The 21,000-nt window shown below is 41.9% G+C and overlaps 1 protein-coding gene across 1 annotated transcript in view; it reads right to left on the bottom strand.

Annotated features, from left to right (window-relative positions):
• The window catches only part of khdrbs2 (KH domain containing, RNA binding, signal transduction associated 2), a 62,295-nt gene that overhangs the window by 4,519 nt on the left and 36,776 nt on the right, over window positions 1-21,000 (bottom strand). Inside the window, exons 5-6 of the mRNA XM_053436723.1 lie at window positions 16,571-16,698; window positions 13,023-13,230 (exon numbers count right to left, since the gene is read on the bottom strand). Coding sequence (XP_053292698.1) covers window positions 13,023-13,230; window positions 16,571-16,698 — 336 coding nt within the window. The remainder of the gene's footprint in view (window positions 1-13,022; window positions 13,231-16,570; window positions 16,699-21,000) is intronic.

Raw genomic sequence — 21,000 nt, 5'->3', positions numbered from 1 at the left:
AGAAACTGGACTCCATTTTTATATACAGTCTGTTATGAACAGTTGAAGGAAACGTTACACCTCAGTTAGCAGAAGAAACCATGCTAATATCTCTCCTTTTATGTCCTTCTGGCATCTGCATGAAGCATCCATTCATCCAACCATCCATCCATCCATCCATCCGTCCATCAATTATCCACACCACTTGGCCTTTGAGGGTTGCGGGGGAGCTGGAGCCAATCCCAGCTGACATTGGGCGGGAGGCGGGCTCCGGCTCGCCAGTGTGTCACAGAACATAGAGAGACTCCACACAGAAAGACGTCAGGTTCAAACCTTATTGCTGTGAGACAATGACGCTAACCACTGCACCACCATGCCGACCATAAAGCAAACCATGTTCAGAGCTCTGTACGATGTGTTGTAGACAAATCAAGTTTTCTCTCTTTTTTTATTTATTGACTTCTCAAGTGCGTAATGTCCACTGGGGTCAGGGTGGACACGTCACGCTCTCCTTCAAAATAAAGTTTTTGTCCATTGATTTTTACATTGTCAGTTGATTTACTCCTCAAACAACATTGAAGAGAGGAGCCGGTGGGAAATCTTCCTCCTCAGAGCTGCTTTCAAATACGACTCTGAACTCAGAAATTAAGTTTTATGAGCAGAGGTGAGTTCTTGATGGACTTTATGCCTCTTAGGCAACACCCAGGCTGCCCTATGTTCTTTTAGGAGGTAGTCAGAGAGGAATGCAACCTAAGAGAAGACTGTAGGCACTACTCTGTTTAATGGTTTATTCATGAGAGCAGGGGTAACCAATCTCAGCAGACCCAAGGTTCACGTAAACAGCTTAACCTGAATAACACCACCAACTGGAGAAAGGCCAAAGAGTGCGCAGAGCAGTAAACTTCACTATTGTCTGCTCTTGTAATTGCTGGATCTCGCTCATTTAAGGAGATTTAGTGGAGTTTAAAGTGCTTATGTTTCTTTTTACCATGATCTAATCTCTTCTAATCCTCCCCAAGCCCGCTGTTTGAAATCACGCTCCACCATACATGCACGTGTTTAGTTCTTTGTCGAGATCGAACACATTTTAAATCAGCACCGAAAGCTCCACTGAAACTGGCTTATTCCAGACATTGAATCACGGCCGAATTTGTTCCTCCCCGTCTGCCTGTAACAGCAGAGTAATATCATCTTGCAAAAGCTGACACAGTGAGTGTGAAGGACATCCAGGGCAGCAATGTTAAAAAAGAATGGATTTATGGCATGTATGCACAGTCTCTGCTTCTCCTGTCGGGTAACGCCGATCCAAACCTCTCCGGTTCCTGTGTGGCTTTATTTGTGCGAACACGAATTTGACCAAATTAAAGTTAGGGATTATGTCAGGGATTAAGTTGTTCAGGGGATCCAATACTTCTCCTTTTCTTGCATGAGTCTTTCCCCACAAAGGCAGAGTCAGAGACCTGCATATCTCAGTAATTGACCATTTTATTACCAATCCCATATGACAAATTGCTCCACGCTGGACCATAACTGCAAAGTAATCAGTGGATTCATTTCACTCATTATAAAAATAAACCTAAAGTTAAACTACAGGAATGTGAAATCGTTTTTTTCCGAAGAGTTTCTTCTACAGTATTTTGATTAAGAGGGACATATTTTACAGAAACGAAATAACATTTGTGCAGCCTTTACTCACACAGAATATTAAATATCAGTGTTGTTTTTCAGCTACACAAAATAAATGATGGAGACGCTGAATTCATTTGAACACATCATGGCCCTGCATACTGTTTAGCTGTTTGTTTACTTTAAACCTATGTGTATACTTATAAAGTTTGCCATCCCTGAGTCAAGCTCCTGTTTACCTTTCCATTTACACTGCATTTGTGTGGTTCTTGTTTTTTTGAAAATTTGACTTTTATTTAGGTTGGTTCATCCAAGCAAACTAGCAAGAGACTGGATTTTTAAATGAAACTACACTGTGTTAATGCTGGTTCGGTGTTATGGGCCTTATTGGATCCCAACTGGCGGCAGTGGACAATGACTGTGGACTATAGTAGATCCGATCTAGATGGTGGATCATGATCTTGCTGGCTGCTGACCATAGACTATGATTGCAGCAGGACTGCTTGACATATAGTATTGAAGTTATCCTTCAAAATGTTTACCCTCATCAATTCTGTTAAAACCTTTATCCTGATGATGTTTTCCTACATTTTACATCTGTTGCACTTCTGTCCGTCCTGGGAGAGGGATTCCTCACATGTGTCTCTCTCTGAGGTTTCTACATATTTTTACCCTGTTAAAAAGGGTTTTTAGTAGTTTTCCTTACTCTTGCTGAGGGTTAAGGACAGAGGATGTCACACCTTGTTAAAGCCCTATGAGACAAATTGTGATTTGTGAATATGGGCTATACAAATAAAATTTGATTGATTGATTGATTATTTTCCCTGGAAAGTGATAAAAATAAAAAAGAACGCGTTGCTGATAAACTATAATTTCAAAAGATTGTGACTTAGGTGACCGGGTGATGCTGAACCCCGCTCCTGAGCAGCGATTGATCAGGTCTGCTTGTGAATTTTTTGCTCCCCTGTAAGTTGACTACTGCTGACAATACGATTATTTGACAACACGCCTGATGGTAGCCTATACATTTGATTATTGTGGCTCCGATATTCTTGTGGTCAAACTGTTTCCCTTACCGTCATCTAGTTTATTCATACCAGTATCACGACCCCGGCTCCATCCAGGGTTTATGTTATTGTTTACACATGACAACAAATCACACAGTGATGACGTGCTGGGATAGGATCTCCATGACACCCGAGCACAATTAATTCTCATCTGCAGAGAGAGACACCGAGATGCATTCTAAAGCTCTGGAAAAATTTAGCTGACCTTGAGTTGTTTCTCGTTGCTAAACTATACTTACATGTATATGGATCCAAATATAAATGCCATGAATATCATTTATTATCTAACGCAGACAAGACAGATAGACATTGTTAGGGAGAAGCTCTGTGATTCCGATAAAGTCGTAACATTACTCAAGTGTCAGCTCAAACAAAACCTTACGCGGTGTTCATCAGCGTAACTTATCCCTCTGCTGACGTGACTGTCGGTTTGACCTACAACACATGCTGCACTCAGATCGGACAGGACACTGTGTGTAAACAGACACGGCCCTTAATTAATGAGGCTCCATTGCTTTAGGTTGACACTTATCTGTAAAAACAGTTAACACCGGTCCCTTTTAACAAGGCAGAGGAAATAAATCAAATGTTAATACAAGGCTGGAGAGTCCTCGGCCGCTGTGATTAGGACAGAAAGAACCTAAAGGCCCTTAGCGCTGTGCTTCATTATCAATTGACAACCTGTACGTCCCCCGACAGTGACGGATCTTCAGCGGGAGCAGCCTGTGAATGCCTCTCCACGCAACAGAATGGGGAGGACAATGAGATTCAAAGACCTTTTGTCTCAGTGAATAGACAGTTGCTCTTCGCCGCTTTCTACCTGCTCAAATTCAATCAGCAAGGCACCTTCTGTCGTCTGTTTTGCACTTGGAGCAGGAGTTTGCTTTACAATGCATTTTCTCCAATTGTGTCACAGTTATACAATATGTAGGGAAAAAATTGCAATGAGATTGACTCTCGATTACTTTGGCGACATTGAACAATATGGTGTTTGTCATTGGGAGAACAGGTATAAACAAATCAGACAGGGCCTTTTCTCCCTATTCAAATTATATTACTTGTGCTCACAGAGTTTAGCTTTAGACGTCACGGCGTCCTTCCCTCGCCGGCGGCGCCGCGCTCCGACGGGACCGCCGAGGCCATTATGCAGTCTACCTGAGTCCCCCGTCTTTTAAATAATCGAGCGGAAGTGTGTGTCTTACATCTGTTTTAATAAACAGGAGAGTTCGGCATGGAGAATTTCCATAATTAATCTAACAAATGTGAACTCAGCAGTGTATCTGAAGCCATTGTTATAAAGCAATTACAGCAGATGTTCCTGCCGTCCTTAAAGGTGGCCCGGGAAACTGCTCCCCTTCAGGAAACACTCAACCAATCTCGTCCATCTTTTTATGTTCATGAAATAGATTATATGGGAAGAGACCCCCCCCCCCCATTTCAAAAAGGCGTCCTTTTTGCCTTTTTTTTCACAGCAGATTGGACTTTTTTCTCCTCTTCAAAGCCTCCCAAAGCTCTGTGTTTAATCACATTACGGCATTTGCCGCACAGCCTCGGTATGGTTGCAGGGCTCAGGTCTAAAAACCCAGGCAATGTGTTTCAGTTTTTTAACAGCAATTTGTACAATTCATGGTTGTGCTGTGAGCGACAGAATCCCATATCACTCTCCGGTTCTCCTCTCCTCTGTCATCCGGCCTGACATTAAAAGATAAGATTTGATCCAGATGGGATTTGATCTTTACCATTAAACCGAGGCCATGGTTCCAGTCCATACAGAATGCCATCAATCACATCTCTAATCTCCCCCTGCACTTTTCACATGGAAGAACTCTGACTGATCACAGAGAGAAATGTCTCACTGCCGCTCTTTCTCGGGAATAAGTGACATTCATTCATTATCGCCCGTTTGAAAAGTCAAAACAACTTAAAGTACCGTACCTATTTCAACTGTGCCTCATGCAGAAACAATATGCTTTTCATAAACGCTCTCCGAAAATACACTGAGACAAATAGTGCCACATCATATCACATTCTGGAATCAAAAAGCTCTACACTGGAAATACATTTTTACCTCTGTTTACATCCAGGTTTGATTGTTTGTTAGAATGAAAAACTGCTCCACCAAATCCCATGAGCCTTGGTGGAAGGAGGCAGTATGGGTCAGGAAAGAACTCGTTACATTTCGGTGCACATATAGATTACATAACAGATCCAGGAAAACATTTTCCCACTATCTTTACCCTCGTTAGATAGGACTTTTTTCCTGGATTTCTAAGAGACAAATTCACGGATCAGGACCAATATTTATGAGTGCGTGCAATTTGTCTCTTGATGAAAAGAATACGTCAAATATTGTTAAATACTTAAAAAAAAAAACGAATTTGTGTTGTAATTTCAATCATGTTTACTTCAAAATATGTTTCAATAACTCAAAATGTCCCGAAAGCCAAGCCATGTGGTATATAACCTTGAGCTAAAGAACCAGAAAGCAAGAAAGAGCCCTGAGATCAGGCCGACCAACATCATGATGTGCTTTGATTCTTTGATTGTTATTATGATCAAATTTTCTTCATAAAAACAAGGAGCAGTTCCGCTAAGTGACCAGACCGACTAAATCCTACCTAATCAGATCAGATTATGGATAACTGCATCCCTGAAGAGATCATCAATTTATCTAAAACCACGATCAAAGCACCCTCGCGCTCTTTAGTAGCAGATAGGGACATCTAGCAAACCTCTGTTGCAAAATGTTAAGCTCAGATTCAAGCGCCTGACATTTAGCGATCTCTAGATTTGACAGATTTCATTTGACAAAGCGTGAAGAACCTATTAGAAAGCTGTAACAGCCCGGAATGATGAAAATAACAAAATAAAACTGAAAGCACATTCCTCAGAGGTGAACCCCATCACACACATTCCCTCCACGCCCATGATCAACTCCACTCCTTGCTATCCTATAAGAGGCCCAATAATGGCCACTGTCACTGTATTACTTCAAGACACTGACAGCATGACAGAGCCCATTAATCACTACAGGCTCCGGAGGAACCCCGGTTACATGACGTCCTGCTCCACGGCCGAGACACAGCTAATATTTATGGCAACTTCACAGAGTCTGAGCAGTAAACAATGGACTGTCGTTCGTTCATTCACTATACCATGATTGCAGACTACAGCCTGCATGTATAAGTACACGTGTATGTATTGTGCAGCGAAGTTAATACTAACTATTGAATTGACTGTGTATAAACACACGATGGACAATGAAAGAAAATCGATGCGCTACAGAAAACAAAGCAGCAGCTACATCCAGGATTTACTTGACTTTATATTTACTTTATATATATTCATAATTTTTGTGCGTCTGCCAACGATGTTATGTTTTCAGAACTACACAAACTAGACAATTACCTTAACAGTAAAATGGTAAAAAAAACCTTCCAGTAAAACTCTAAAAATCAATACAGAATTTTTCCCTCAGATTGATATTTACATCAATCAGTGTCTATATAAATATCAAAGTGGAATTTGTAGTTTTATTCAAATCAAGATATACACCAGAACTAATGTACTCATAATTACTGGTAATTAACTGTTAAATCCCTTTCAGACACTCATCCTTTTTATATCCACCTGAAGGCCATTCACTAAGCTGGTCGCAAGCCTGATTAATCATTCTGGTCATTTGCACACTCACTTATTAGAACAGACCTGGCAACATTTATTTTATCCTCTCGGCGAAATCTAGCATATTTATAGTGTTGTTATGAATATCTGTGTCCCTGAAAAACAAACAATAAATCAATAATAAATAAAAAATAAATATGTTCAAGAGCAATCACTCCGTCTCTGGCTCTGTGTTGGAGAGCCCCGTGGCATGCCAGTGTCACAGAGCAAAACTACTTAAAATATGAACATGAAACTTTTTTAATCACATGACAATTATGTTGCGCTCAATTATCCTTTCCATAAACACCACTCGAGAAAGTTTTTGATTTGCCACGGCGGGCAGAATGATAAACACAGCCTACCTAAAGTTTGTTACATGTATTAATGTGACAAAAATACAAGGGGACCAGAGGTAGAGTGAAGTAAATGGTCTCTTCGTGTTATGCCATTCACACACACATTCATACATACACATGTGTATATTCATTAGGGCTGTCAATAGATTAAAAAAAATTAACTAATTAATCTCACCTTTTGAAATTCATTAATCTAGATTAATCGCGATTAAAAGTTAGTTTTTCTTCTACAGACTAAATCTTATAAATTAACGAGTAATCACTTCAGACAGCATGTATTTTAGACACTGTTGTTTCATTGAATTTTTTTTAAACACAAAACTACACACAGAGCTGTGTTTTCAAAGAGGCTCAGGCCTACAACAAGCGTGTTCACATTTTCTGGAGCCAATGCTGCTCTCCTCTTCTGGACAATATGACCTGAGAGTGAGAATAGCCGCTCACAGGGCACTGTGGTAACTGGGGTTGACAGGTGTTTCTTTGCTATTCCTGCAAGCTTCTCATGGGTGTGCTGCCTTCCTGTCCATCAATTTAGTGGACAGTCCCCCATGCATGGTTCAAGTAGCTTCTCCAATTTCTCCAGTTTAGGCAGCTCCGGTGCAATCAACATCGAGATGCTGGTCCTGTGCTGTGGCAGCAAGCGGACCCTTGTTTCGCTGGATCCTTTTGATCACCTCCAAGATAGAATTCTCTCATTCAGACGGGACTTATCATTTGACGGGCTCTGTTTGAAGTGCGTCGACGAATTCCTCTGCACAGTTCTCCGCTGTATATCGCGCCTCTGTTTTTTTTACTTCCGATGCAAATTGTCTAAATTTCCATACATTGTCAATAAAATGAGCTCTGACACCCAGGTAATTGTCATTGCTGACTGACGTCCAGTGGTCACCAGCAAGGGCGACGCTGGCGGCTTGCTCGAGGAGCTGAACTTTCTTCCGCACTCTGGAAGTAAACAAAGTTGCGTTAACTGCGTTAAAATATTTTATCGCATTAACTCGTTAACTTTGACAGCCCTAATATTCATACATCCCCACTATCTGTGAGAGGCCATTTGGGGTTCAGCGTCTTTCCACTTGTTCATGCAGAATTTGAACGGACGAACCACTCTCTTTGCCACTCTGCAGAAGAAGTTTTTGATCCTTTGAAATATTTTCTTCTTAAAGGGTTTATGACTGCATGTGTTGACATCATCAACAACTACTGGTGTGATGGCAGCAGCAGATCCAGGGCTTGAAAAAATGGAGGTTGACTCTTTACTCGTTACATTGTTGAAGGGTCTCTCGTCCAAATTATCCAAGGGGGAAACAATCATGAGCTCAAGGGCAGTGTCTGCATAGGAGCTGGTCTCCATTTCATCTACCATGTGAACCATTGTTATAAACGGATGTTTAAGGGCTTCACTGGGACTAATCCTCTGCTCAGGATCCACTTGCAGACAACCTGTCAGGAGGTCGAAAAAAGCCATCTTATCCTGAAACTCAAGCTGATCCTTTTCGTCCGAGATTCTTTTTTTCTTGAGTTTCTTCTTAAAAGATATATAACTAGACTTGTCCGTTTCTGGCTCTTCTGCATACTTCTTCCTGAACTCCTCACGTGTCATCAATCTCCATCCTGATTTATCCAAAATGAATAAATCCTCGCTGTATTCTCCAGCAGCCAGCATATGGTCTTCTGGCTGACCCAGCAGGTCCACCAAATTTTCCATCCAGCCATAACTACATTCATAAGGGAAGGGGCTGTCACCTACAAAGAGTAGCAGCATGATGCAACCCAGTGACCAGATATCAACAGCTTCGGTCAATGGGAGTCCCAACATGACTTCCGGAGCCCTGAACAGAGGATTCTGCACCAGATGTCCAATTTCTGCGTCACTTGCTGGAATGGCCAGACCAAAGTCAATCAGCCGGAGCTTGAATGGATGATCCTTGTGATTGACAAGCATCAGGTTGTCCACTTTCAAGTCTCCATGTATGATGCCAATACTTTTGAGAGCTTCAAGACTGACCAGTAGCTGGTGGAGCACAGGGCGAATTTCGTTGAGACTCAGGGGCAACCATGTCCTCTTCTGCATCAGGTCAAAAAGGTTCTCGTCTAGCATTTCAAAGACCATACAGAAGAGGTGATTGTACTTGAAACTGTCAATAAATTTCGCAATGTTCTTTTTGTCTGAGTCAAAGACACTGATCGCTTTTAACATCTCCACTTCCTGAGAGATGTTTTCGTCATCCGCATTTAGAAATTTGATTGCCACTATCTCGGCATTGTCTAAACTGAAACACTTGGCAACTTTGCCGAAAGTTCCCGTACCATGTATGTCCATGACCACGTAGCCCGAGGTGTTGTTGTATATAACATCATTTGTGGCAATATCAATTGATTCTAAGAGTGAGCTTGAGCCTTCTGATGTTGATGTTGTATTGGAAGACATTTTGGAAGACATGTCTTGAAGATGTAAATGACTTGGCAGGTGGGTCCCAGCGACTCACCACTTACTGATCGTTTATGCATCAGAGGACGGTGTCTTTGATGCATGCATCAGTAGAGGTAGTAGTACTTACTAAAGACCACTTTCTAGCCAATGACAAAGCAATAATCAAAGGAAACATTAAAGAATGGCCGCATAGCTAGCTAGGGTGTAGCTCACACAGGGAGACACCTTTATGCAATAAAGCCGGAAGATAGCAAAGAAAGGACAGCAAAAAGGAGCACCAAAGATGAGAACAATTTGACTAGGCTGAGAATAGGACATACTTAAAAATTCATAATTTTAATATTGCCTACTTATTGCCATAACTCTCATTTGGACTCTGTGGTAGTGGGGTGGGGTCAGCTTCGGCTGCAGCAGGAAGAGATATGGTTTGAGTTTGTTTTTGCACAGGTGGTCTGTGTTTGTTATTCACTCTCTCCCATTTATGAGCAGTAGCGTACCAGGGCTGAGGAAAGTTCATAAAGTGGCTGTTCCAACGACGTCCTGAGAACAGCCCAGCAGAGGAACAGTGTGTGGGTATATGTGTGAGTCAAACTGTCTGTAAAGACGAAAATAAAAATCACAGCAAAAACTACCTTGAGAACTCTTTGCTTCACTGACAGTGGACCCGCGGTAGATAGAGGTTCTGGTACACAATCCAACACAGTAGGTTGCTGTGTACTCAAAGGAACGAAGAAGTAGCAATCAAATATAAAGGTTGATAAATAATAATAATAAGTACAAGTATATCAAAGTAAAAATGTGGAATATGGCCAAAACGGCCACTAAATGCAAAATAGCACGCTTCTTGTTGCGTTTTTCCAATTGCACCTAAAGACTTTATTGTTTGTCTGGTCATGATACACCTGTGTATCGATTTTTTGTGAAGATCGGTCAATGTGAACACGTTCCGGGGGTCTCGGGAGGCACCATTGAGACATTTTGCGAAGCCCATTGAAAATTCCTCCAGAAAACATAAATTTTCACCACTTTTCAATTTTTTGCAAATTTTGGTAAGAATTTGAGCATGTTAAAGCCCTTAAAAAGCCAATTCATTTGCCTGAATAATAATAATAATAATAATAATAATAATAATAATAATCATTACAATTTCATTAGGGCCTCCCACTGTCTGTGCTCAGGCCCTAATAAACAACAATGTAAACAAAAAGCTGGATAATTCACTGAATCAGCCGAGGCTGAGTGTAAAGTGAGGGACTATATCTTCAGCTGTGGATGAATACACACTCGGCGAACTAGTATTAATTCCCAGAGGCAGCTGCACTGAGTTGAATAAACTACAGCTCATGCTAATAAATAAAAAAGTCACAGAGTGCAACAGTGCAGCCCAATGTTTTTAATACGGACAACAATGAAGGAATAAGCTGCATGTGGATTTGGATACACAGATAGGACTTGTTGGTTGATTTTGGAACGTGTTGGAACATTATAAAGCTTCCAACAGCCTCATCCTTTAACATCCTTAATAAACTTGGCCTCATAGTCCCTCAACTCTTACGAGTGCAAATTGTTTTTTCAGCTCCTGACGAGGCTCTTTTTCCTCTGCACCTGAAAGTTCAAAAAGCTGAGTTGAGTTGTCGAACGCTGAGGCCCCTCTCTGCAAGGGAGTGAGCAAGCAAAGGATGCGGCAAGGTGAGATTTGTGGGAGGAAGATAAAGAGGGAGCCGCTGCGTTCATAAATTATAAAGCAAACAATGATACATGATAACTACCAGCTTCCTCGTGCTTCCCATTGAGGTTTTAAATCAATACCACCCTCAAATAGGTGCAATTATGGACATTCTCCCAGTATCACTTTTATGAGACGGACTGACAGTTTGACAGAGTCCATCAATCAAACGGCCTCTCTGGAGAAATCTGCGAGATACCCGCACACCCATGCTGCTTCCACTCGAAGACAAATACAGGATGTATCAGCAGAGACTCCCACACACTGCTGCTGATCTCTTATTGTGCTTTAACACTGCAGGAATCTTGTAGTGGAACAACAGCCTTAACAATAACTGCAGAAAATGGAGAAAAAAAAAAATGAACCCAAACAAACAAACCTGGTCCATAAAGAGGTCTCGATACATTCTGCAAACATGCTCGGAGAAAATTGTGTAATGCGGCAGAAAAAGAAAAGAAATAGCAAAGTGAGATATGAGGAGAGAAAATGTTCAGGACAAATTCATCTTTCCATAATCCCCTGGTCTCCGTGCTCCCACCCCTCCTTCCCAACCTCCAATTACAAAGAGAAGAAATGCCTCGCTTTCTCACTCCTCAGAAATACACAGGCTCTACATCAGAACTCAATTTGGTTTGGTAATGAGACTGCGCTTGTGCATTTCCCCATGCAGACAGCCCAATCTTCAATTGCCAGCACACATGGGGGCTTTGCTTAGCAGGAAGGCTCTGAGGAAATAGACTGGTAAAAGTGTTGCCTTTTTTCATTTAGATGAAACTTTAGCGCTCACCTTGTGTCGTCTTTTTCAAAATGACCTTGGGAATTTTCAGAGGACGAGTGTATTTTAACCAGGGCCTTGATTTCCTATTTTTTAAAATAAGGATCTCAGTGTTGTTTTAAGTGAAGTGAGCATATATGTGATACAGGGCTATAGTGAAGGCACACTCTAGGATGGTGGTCCATTCAATATTCCATACATTAACCTGCCATGTCAGTCCCTCTACAGACCCTCGCTGCTCACTGACAATCAGGGTGTGCATGACAGTGTGCTGCGTCCGTGCTGCCGGACTCGACTCTGTCACAACCAAGTGCCAGTGCCTTCAGTGGATAAGGCCAGGGCTTTGTTTCCTTGCCAACCCTGAACCCAAGGTTGCTGCTGTCTCCAAGGTCAACATTAATGATACCCCTGCTGAGCTGCCCTGAAGCAAGGCATTTAACCCCCGTGTGCTCTTCCTAATGGCTCACAGCGCAGACTAATGGCCTAAAAGCTCAAAACGAGGTAAAATCGATTTAGCCTAAACTTCAGCATATTACACGGAGATATTACAGAGATTATTTGTTGCCTTTCTGGTGTAAAAATGCCATTTTCCTTTAGGTATTGTTGTACAAGGAAGCTGGTGTGAATGTTTGACATGAGAAGGTCAAACATTTACAAAAGAAAACTGTATTTATTATAACCATGCAAACAGATAAAGATTAAGTCTATAGTAAAAAGATCAAAGAGCTGGATTTGGTTTAAGTCAGCTGTTCATAAATACAGGACAAGAGAATGTGTCATTTCTATGTCTTACAATGAGTGATTTACTAAATTTCGGAAAAGCTTTTAATTCACAAACCTACCGTGTGCAAATGTAGAATAACGTGTTTGGAGTAGTATTCACGCAGAGTGTGGTGTTTATGATAATGTGGCCAATGTTAGGGAATTTATAAAAACATTCCTGGTCAGAGGTTTTGTCGTCTGAAGCGTGATGTGTTATTTGACGCCTCATTTCTATGTGTGTGGAATATGATGCAGATTTGAGAGCTTTGAAATAGTGATGAAAAAGATGAAGGCGACGTTAACGTTCACTTTGATCCATCACTTATCCTGCTTTTAATTTCCTTATCTCACTCGTGCTGATGTTAAAGGAAACCAAAGGGCTGCACAAGACGGTCCGAGATCATTACAAAATGAACAGTGTGATTTAAAAATTTAAGTTAATTGTATCAAATAAATATACATAGTTACTGTTTGCCAACATTTTCCCAAACTTGTCCTTGAATGCCTCACCATGCAGAGCCAGCCTCCTCCGGATCACATGAAAGGGAATTAGAGCGACTCTGATTCCGACACAGTTCAAGTGAAATTACCATCAGCCATACTTTTCAGTGTGTGCAAAGAGGATTGGACTCACGTAGTCATCATAGGACTCATGTGTGACTGCTAACAGCGGGACCCTGTATGCAGCGCTCCCCGCCGCCCCCCTGGCTCTCGGAGCTTGTCCCTCCCTCGTTAAACCGGTCGTGGGAAGTTTGCTGTGTGACGCTGCCGCTGCCCCCCGGGGTGCCGCTGCTGCTGCCGCCGCCGCCGCTGCCGCCCTCCTCCCCGTGCCTCTGTGGCCCCTGGTGAAGCAAACAAGCACACAAACAGGGCATTGGTTTTTACTTTACAACATGTCTAAATAAGCCACAGTAGGGGGGGGGGAATCGTAAGGAGAGAGACAAAAAAACAATAATAAATCAATCGATTGTCTCATATCGCTGCCACCGACCTGGTGGTAACTGCTGGCGCTCAGGTGGATCTTGCCATGATCAGAGTGTCACTTTGTGTCTCTCTCTCTCTCTGCTGTGCGACTGGGGCTCCAGTTTCAATAACGCCATGGAGCAGTGCCATGCCTGTGTTTGTGTCACCATCTGCCTCAATTAACTTGAATATGCTCAGTCGGCAGTCACAGTCCAGTTCCACTGGAGTATATAGAGTTTATTTAATATTATCCACCAGAAGAGAAATTAATGGCCCAAGGGGGCTTCGGGCAGGAGTGCGGGATTTTAAGGTGGTTTGTTAGTTCTGTGGAAGTGCGACTGTCCAGCGGCAGGACCACATGAACAGCTCGGGGATGGCGGGGTGGATTTGGCCAAAGCCGTCCATTGTCTGCTAAGTTACATTCTAACAGCTGCCTGATGTAGGTGGGCTCGGATCCCCCTTTTCTTCCCTTGGCACATCCTTCACTAGGTAGCAGCTCATTGTGATCCAAAAATACAGAGACTCAAAGGGGAATTACTGCCGCATATTTTTCATGGAGATTTACAATAATCGCTTATCGGCACGCCATAAGGAGTGAAATCTGGGTAGGGGAGTGGTGGTGGTGGTGGTGACTTTAAAATGGGAGCATCCAATGTTACCGCTGGATTAAAAGCATCCCGCCTGCGCTGCCTGAATTAGGCTGCCCGTGGCAAACTGTACCTGCTCACTCCCGAGGGATGAGCCACGGCTGCAGGTAGATTACGGACAATTTACTCTACTCTACGAGCCACGGAGGCGACTGGAGGAGGCAGGTGTTCCACGCGCACAGCTTCATGCACGGCCGAGCCAATCAAATGCTCTGTAGCACTCAGAGCTCTGTGGTAACAGGCTGAGCACCTGGAGCAAACGCCTTGTCCATATTGGCTTTTACTTGTATGACAGTGGGGGAAAGAGTCCTCGTGTCAGACACATGCTTCTAAAGGGTAGAACTCTTTGTTGTCTCCTAATGGTCATGGAACCATCTCCAGTACCGTTTGAAAGCCAGGGGAGTTTGCTACGACCTTTTTTTAAAGGATGATGTTGACATTTAACAAGAATAACAACATTTTACGAGAAAAAGTTAGGTTACACTTTAGTATCGTTTTCATAAATAATGAAATAGGTCATCTTTTGGCTCATCATCATCAGATCTTTATAAGTATCAGGACTTTTGCAGGAAACTGTGTCTCTTCAGAGGAAATAACCACAGACTTGGAGGCAATTGCTGTTTTTGTGGAGGAGGAATCCTGATAATTAAGGAATAAGATTGGTAATCAAGATTTTTGATCGAGAAGTGGAACTCTGGAGAGCTTGGTGATCCTTGCTGGCTAGTCCTGAAAAACTTCTTCATTTTTGCAATAACAAGACTTTTTTCTCATTAAATTACAGCTTTAGTTTCATGATTATATGGATTTTTTGTATACTTGCAATATTACAACATTATTCTTGGAAAGATTCACTTTTCTTTAATATGGCCTTAAGACATAACGGTGGATTCACTGGGGAGAGAAAAACCTGCTTGTGTTTGCAAAGTGATCATCGGGGTGAACGCAGACTGTGCATGTTACTATCTGTGTCGTGCTACCTTAAGAAAACAGTGAAATACTATATGAAACCTAACCTAACAACAACCTAAGGCGGAGAATATAATATGAGATATTGAATTGTTTTGAAATTCCACCATCAAGGTTTGTCCTTCCACGTTTCAATAATTAAAATGTGTACTCGTCCTTCATAACACTTTACACTAAGTTTCACTTTATCTATAAATGTATGAAATTACACATCATCTTTAAATAAAGGACAAATCTGTGTTAGTCAAAGCTGCTGACTCATTGTGTGTGACTGTGTAACTGAATTAAAGGGCTACTCCACCAGTCGTCCACTTACGGGAGAGTCTTCTCTTCTCTTCTCAGATTTGTTTTGAGGAATAACTCCCAACAACAGGAACCAGCGGATCACATGTGTTTTTGCCCTTTGCCACTTTAGTCAAATTAATCAAATCCTTTTTATTTATTTCTTAAAACAACCCGACATCTTTCAAAGATATCACCTGAATCAGAGTCTGTGGTATCACCAGGAACACATGGAATCTGTGCAGAATTCAGATGACACCACCGCAGACTTAATTCTTGTAAAGTAGATACATCTCCGCCCCCTTCCTCAGTGTTGTTTAACATTTAAAACAGTGAAATGAGAAACACACTGTTTCAGTCCTCTTTTCCAGAACTAACTGTTTGTTCATTGGGCGTCTGTGGCTCAGGGGGTTGTGCGGGCCGCCTGCTAGCCAGAGGGTCGACGGTTCTTCCCCATTCCACATGTCAAACCTAACCCTGTTCAGATAGATGCACTGTATCAAAGTGTGTGTGAATAGGTGGATGAATTGTACTGTAAAGTTGGAGTGGTCATCAAGATTAGAAAAACTCTATGTACAGATCATACCCTCTATATAAAGGTTTGTCTTCCTGTAAATCAATATTAAATGTGTCATGACTAATGCTGCACTCAGGGACATTTACAAAACTTTATCTAATCAATGGTGACTTTGGGCACGAAGCTTGCCGCTCCAGTCTTATAGCACTGCACTTCAATGTGTCCAAGAAGGAGATTTACTGCTGAGGAGCAGAGGAGGAACTATTCATCAACACAGGAAACGGTGAGGGATCAGGTGAATGAATTCTCTGTGTAAATTTGTCTCTTTCTCTAACAATCTTTGTATTTTTTTTGCAATCTGGGATAAATATTGGGCATCAATATTACAGCAAAACATATTCAGTGGATTTTTATTTTTGATATAAGCTGAAATGTTACCATATTTCGCTTGTGCCTTTTAAACGATAAAAAAAAACAATCCTGTCAACCTGTTGCTGGAGCTCAATATCTGGAGAAAGGCTAGAAACTGTAACTTCGTATTGATTTCATATTATGTGCAACAGAAATTGTTAAGGTGTTATGCTTCAAGATGAACAAAACCAATTTTTTGGACTAACAAGGACTGAGCACAAATTCAGCTTTGAAAAATCCTAAAACTTTGCAGGAACGAGCGTCCCTTTGTCTCGCTCAGATCTTTTATAACAATAGTAACCTTCAGAATTTCAAGAGGCCCTCGTCATTGTTTTCCACGGGAACACTCAGCTCCTCTCAGCGCGGCTCTTCACGCAGCTGGAGCTGGTACTTTACCTTGTGGATATTGCGGCTGCCGGCCGCGCGCCCCTTCCCGGTGCACTCCTCCCCCTGCTCGACTCTTCGGAGCCGTTCAGCAGGGACAGCTCTCTCAGTTGCTCCTGTCTGATCTCGTCGTTATAGTCCTGCGGGAACACACACACATAAAAAAAAACATGTGTCATAAAAAAGGAAGACAAGGACATTTGTCTTCTGACTGCAACAGATGCTCGCAACAGCAGCAAATGTCATCGAATTCAAATAGTCGTGACACGCGGAGGAAACACATGGCGTCTCTGAGCGCTGAATGCTCAATGAAGACGTTTTCTTTGGTTATGTTTGGACACAGAACACAAGGGAAGGATTAGTAACTTGGGAAAAAGACAATAACCACTGAAACGGCTGCGGATACACTGCTCACAGCAAGTTTGAGCTTCTGTTTCTATTCTACAGAACAAGATTGAATTGAGTCATTATCGTCAGAATGTTCAATATAACAGGGACAAGATTTCTTAAATAATTTCTCTTTTTGTCGAGGAGACATAAAAAAAAAAGGAAATAAAATTAAAAAGCCTTTCTTGTCCCTTTAAAGCAGCAAAAACCTAGTCTTGACTTTGTGGGCACACGCTGCCTGTAATTGACAGCTTGAACAACGTTGTGAGGAATATCGTTATCTTGTGATTCTGAAGCATTTTTCTCAACCCGTTATCAAAAGCTGGATCATTACACAGCAGATAAGGCTGTGGGAAAAGCAGTATTCATTATCTTGTCATTGCTGACAACTAAACAGGCTTATTTATCAGACACCTTCAAACCAAACCCACGAGATTCACTCCATCGGACAAACTGGTTTCATGTGATGATTTTGTTTGACAACAAAGCGATGGAGGCTGGAAAATAATTCCTTTGCTTGTCAATATCTCTGACGGCCATGTTTTCTAACGTCTTCTTCGATTTTAGATGGCACGACTCAAAACGACTTAACTCACCCGGAACATTTTTTAATCTCTTTAGCACTTTTTCCTTGGCCAGACAGTATTCCATAAATGTGAAATAAAAGTCGAAAATAATTTCCCCTGGTCCACATTAATCATCGCTCTCCCTTTAGTCTTTACAGCCACGGAGTCAATGACGTCTTTGTGTGAGCATTAATCCAGCCAATATATTAACTGCACATTGATGCATGAGATACGACTCTGTCCAGAGTGCACTGATAAGTGAAGGACTAGATAACATTAATGGCTGGGCAAGTAAAAGTACCACTCATATAATATTCTGGAGAATTAGTGTCACCTTATCTTTCTCTGTTTTTACGCCCCTCCTTCTCATTGTTCGAACCCACAAACAGCACCCTCGTGACTATATCACAGTTCTTCTCTGCGACTAGTTCTGACACCTTAAGTAATCAGACACTTTTTATTAGAGAAAAAAACTAAAAAACATGTAAAGAGTCAAAACTGTGAAGCTAATTTGTGTGACAAGTAACTCCTCTATTATTATCAGACTCAAATTTAGCAACCAAATCTGGAAACCAAGCTTCTTGTGTGATAATTCATCATTCTCCTGTAGGACCGTTTGTCAGCTTCCCCCCGCTCTGTTGTTTCTAATAATTTTGCTCTACACTTGGTTGTTTGCGCTTCACTGTGCAGAATGATGTATGTGCAGACTTTGACACTTTAAGTCTTTCTCTGCTGGAGGAGCAAAGTTTGCCAGTGGTTTTCTCAAATGTGAATGAATACATGGACTGCATGTCAAGATGATGACCCGTCTCCACTTCCTGCCGATATCCATGAAGCCAAAATATCCTTCATAAGCATGTTGCCATCTTGGGCTAAAGACATATTTGGGGCCAGAATCTGTACAGTAGTCCCGCCGATCAACACATTAGTTCCTATTCAGTTGTCAATCATGACGTTTCAACTACACCCAACTTATGGAAAACATGAACACGTATCATGACTGTGATAAGAACAAACTAAAATAACAGAAACCATCTTGAAAAATCAATTGACTTCTTAATTTGGTCCATGTCCCATCCACTTACATGGTGGAGGTGGGATTTGTGACTTGTACTGCAGCCAGCCACCAGGTGGCGACCAAGTTGCTTTGGGTTCACTTTGAGGCGGCTATCATTTCATCCATTTGTATCTACAGTATTATAAGTTCACAAGGCAAGTAAATGAGGATAACTTTGTGACATCACACATCTTCTGATTCCACTTGTGGTTTAATATCCGACTTTAAGTCAGTCAGGAACACTGTCGATATTTTTCTATATTTTTTTGGGCAGAAATGGGAATACAGTTATGCTTGGTGCGGTTGGCTCCATTCTTTGGATGTTCCCTGAAACAATCAGGCGGCAGTATGCCAGGCTACATGAAACCGAGCAGGTTTCAAACTTATAAGAGGAATCGTCTCTGCTGATGTTTAATGAAGAGAGGCATTCGTCCAACAGCCTCGTTAAACCTCGAGGATGCACACAGTGCGTCTTGGTGAGTAACAAGGAATGCAAACAAGACAGCTCCACAGGGCACCTTAAACATTGCATATGCATAGATTCAGGATTTATCAGTGAGGGAGGAGAAGGAGAGGAAACCATTTTCTTTCTTATTTTATTTTTTTAAGGAAACCAGGCAGGAAATATCCCAAGCAGATGCATATAGTAAAATGTATTTTTATATGATTTGTATATGAATTCTAAACGTATTTATATGTTTCGCATGTCTATTTATATGTTATATTTTTTAAATATGTTATATTACATGCCTGAATTTGATAACAAATTGGAACATGAGTTACTTTATCACAGCTCTTCATTTACAGTCACAGGATCCTGTCAGGAACCAGATGATGCACAGATTTTGAAACTGACATTTTTTCCCACCTACATGTCAGCGAAGAAGAAAAAAGTCTTGCACGTTGGATTTTCCTGACATCTGACAAACTGCTCCTCTTGCTAATGGAATAATAAGGCATGCAGAGCTGTGTTGGTTTGAAGGAGACCGGCAGAGCTGTTCATTGGAGAGCTGGCAGCTTATCTGAAGCACAACAAATGTGCCAATGCTTGTAAAAGTTGAGTGTGGACAGAGGCCCTAACGTGAGCACACAGAGATAAACCCCCTGCTGAGGATTCTCGGGTCCGACTGTTTGCCGTCTGAGATTAATTCTGACCACGCGTGACCTGTGTGCACACAAGACGTCCTTCAAATAGCCAAAGCTCGACTTTTAAAGGGTCAACACATGAACACTGGCGATACATTGATTCCATATCAATCTTGTGGTCGGGTCTATCGCAGACAGGTTTTCTATTACAGGCTGTGTTGATTTTCACGCCTTGCGCATCTTATATCTCACTGTATGAAAATGTCTACATACATAGACATTTTTCTGGAAAAATAATACACACGTAAATTAATTCAGCGCGTCTGGATGATCAATCTCAGAGGATTTTATCTTTAATTAGGAGAGATGCTGTTGAGCCAGTCCCCTCCCCCCCCCCACCCACCTCCCCTAAAACCTTGAGGCATCAAGTGATGTGATTTAACTGCATAAATACTCTGTCTCTCCAACAGAAACAACACAAAAGATCCATCCATCACTGTCTTCCTATGCTCAGGACTCAGAGGTAGCGGGCCAAGTGGGGCTCCTCTCCTGAGCCACACATTCCAGCTTCTCCTGGGTGCTCCTGATGCGTCCCTCCATCAAGTTCTGGGTCCACCAAGGTGGTCTCCTCCCAGTTGGGCGAGCTCAGTAAACCTCCAAACTTTCCACTTTGGGTCACCGCCCAGAACTTGTGACCATATGAAGGTTTGGACCTCTCTCTTCACATCGGTCACAGTGGTACAACTTCCCCTTACTGCTGACGCCGTCTCCATCTTTCCCTCACTCTTGAACAAGACTCAGAGAAACTGAAACGCCTTCGCATGGTGCAGCACACAACCCAGAGCAACCAATCATATCTATGCCACAATTCAAATATATTTTGGGTCTTTGTTGGATTACTAGTAAGGTCTAAAATTGTTGTCTTCCAAATGGTGCCTTTCGATGATGGGAGCAGATCCATGCTGTTGTTATTGCTATAATGAGATCCCTATTATCACATGAGTCCAATGAAATAATCCTAAGACACACTGGCCTGTATAGAAGACAGAGCTCAGGACCCACTATATAACACACTGTATAAAAAGCTGACTAAGAGCATATGGTGATGATGCATGAACTGTGTGTTGAAAAGTAAGGGAGTCGTACCCCCTCCTTCTGTTTAGGTGACCTCACCAGCCTCTTAGGAAACGTGCTCTCACACAGGTCAGGTTGTGTCACATCCACAGTGCTGGATGGGCTGATTAAAGCATGTATTTAACCCATTGCCTTGAAGGTCAGCATCAACATGCAACATGCAGGAACTTATGGTTCCACTGCGGAAATGTAAAACCATGCACAATAAATGA

Source organism: Pleuronectes platessa, chromosome 12 (genome assembly GCF_947347685.1).
Source record: "Pleuronectes platessa chromosome 12, fPlePla1.1, whole genome shotgun sequence".
Classification (NCBI taxonomy): Eukaryota; Metazoa; Chordata; class Actinopteri; order Pleuronectiformes; family Pleuronectidae; genus Pleuronectes; species Pleuronectes platessa.
This window is presented reverse-complemented; position numbering and strand designations above follow the sequence as displayed.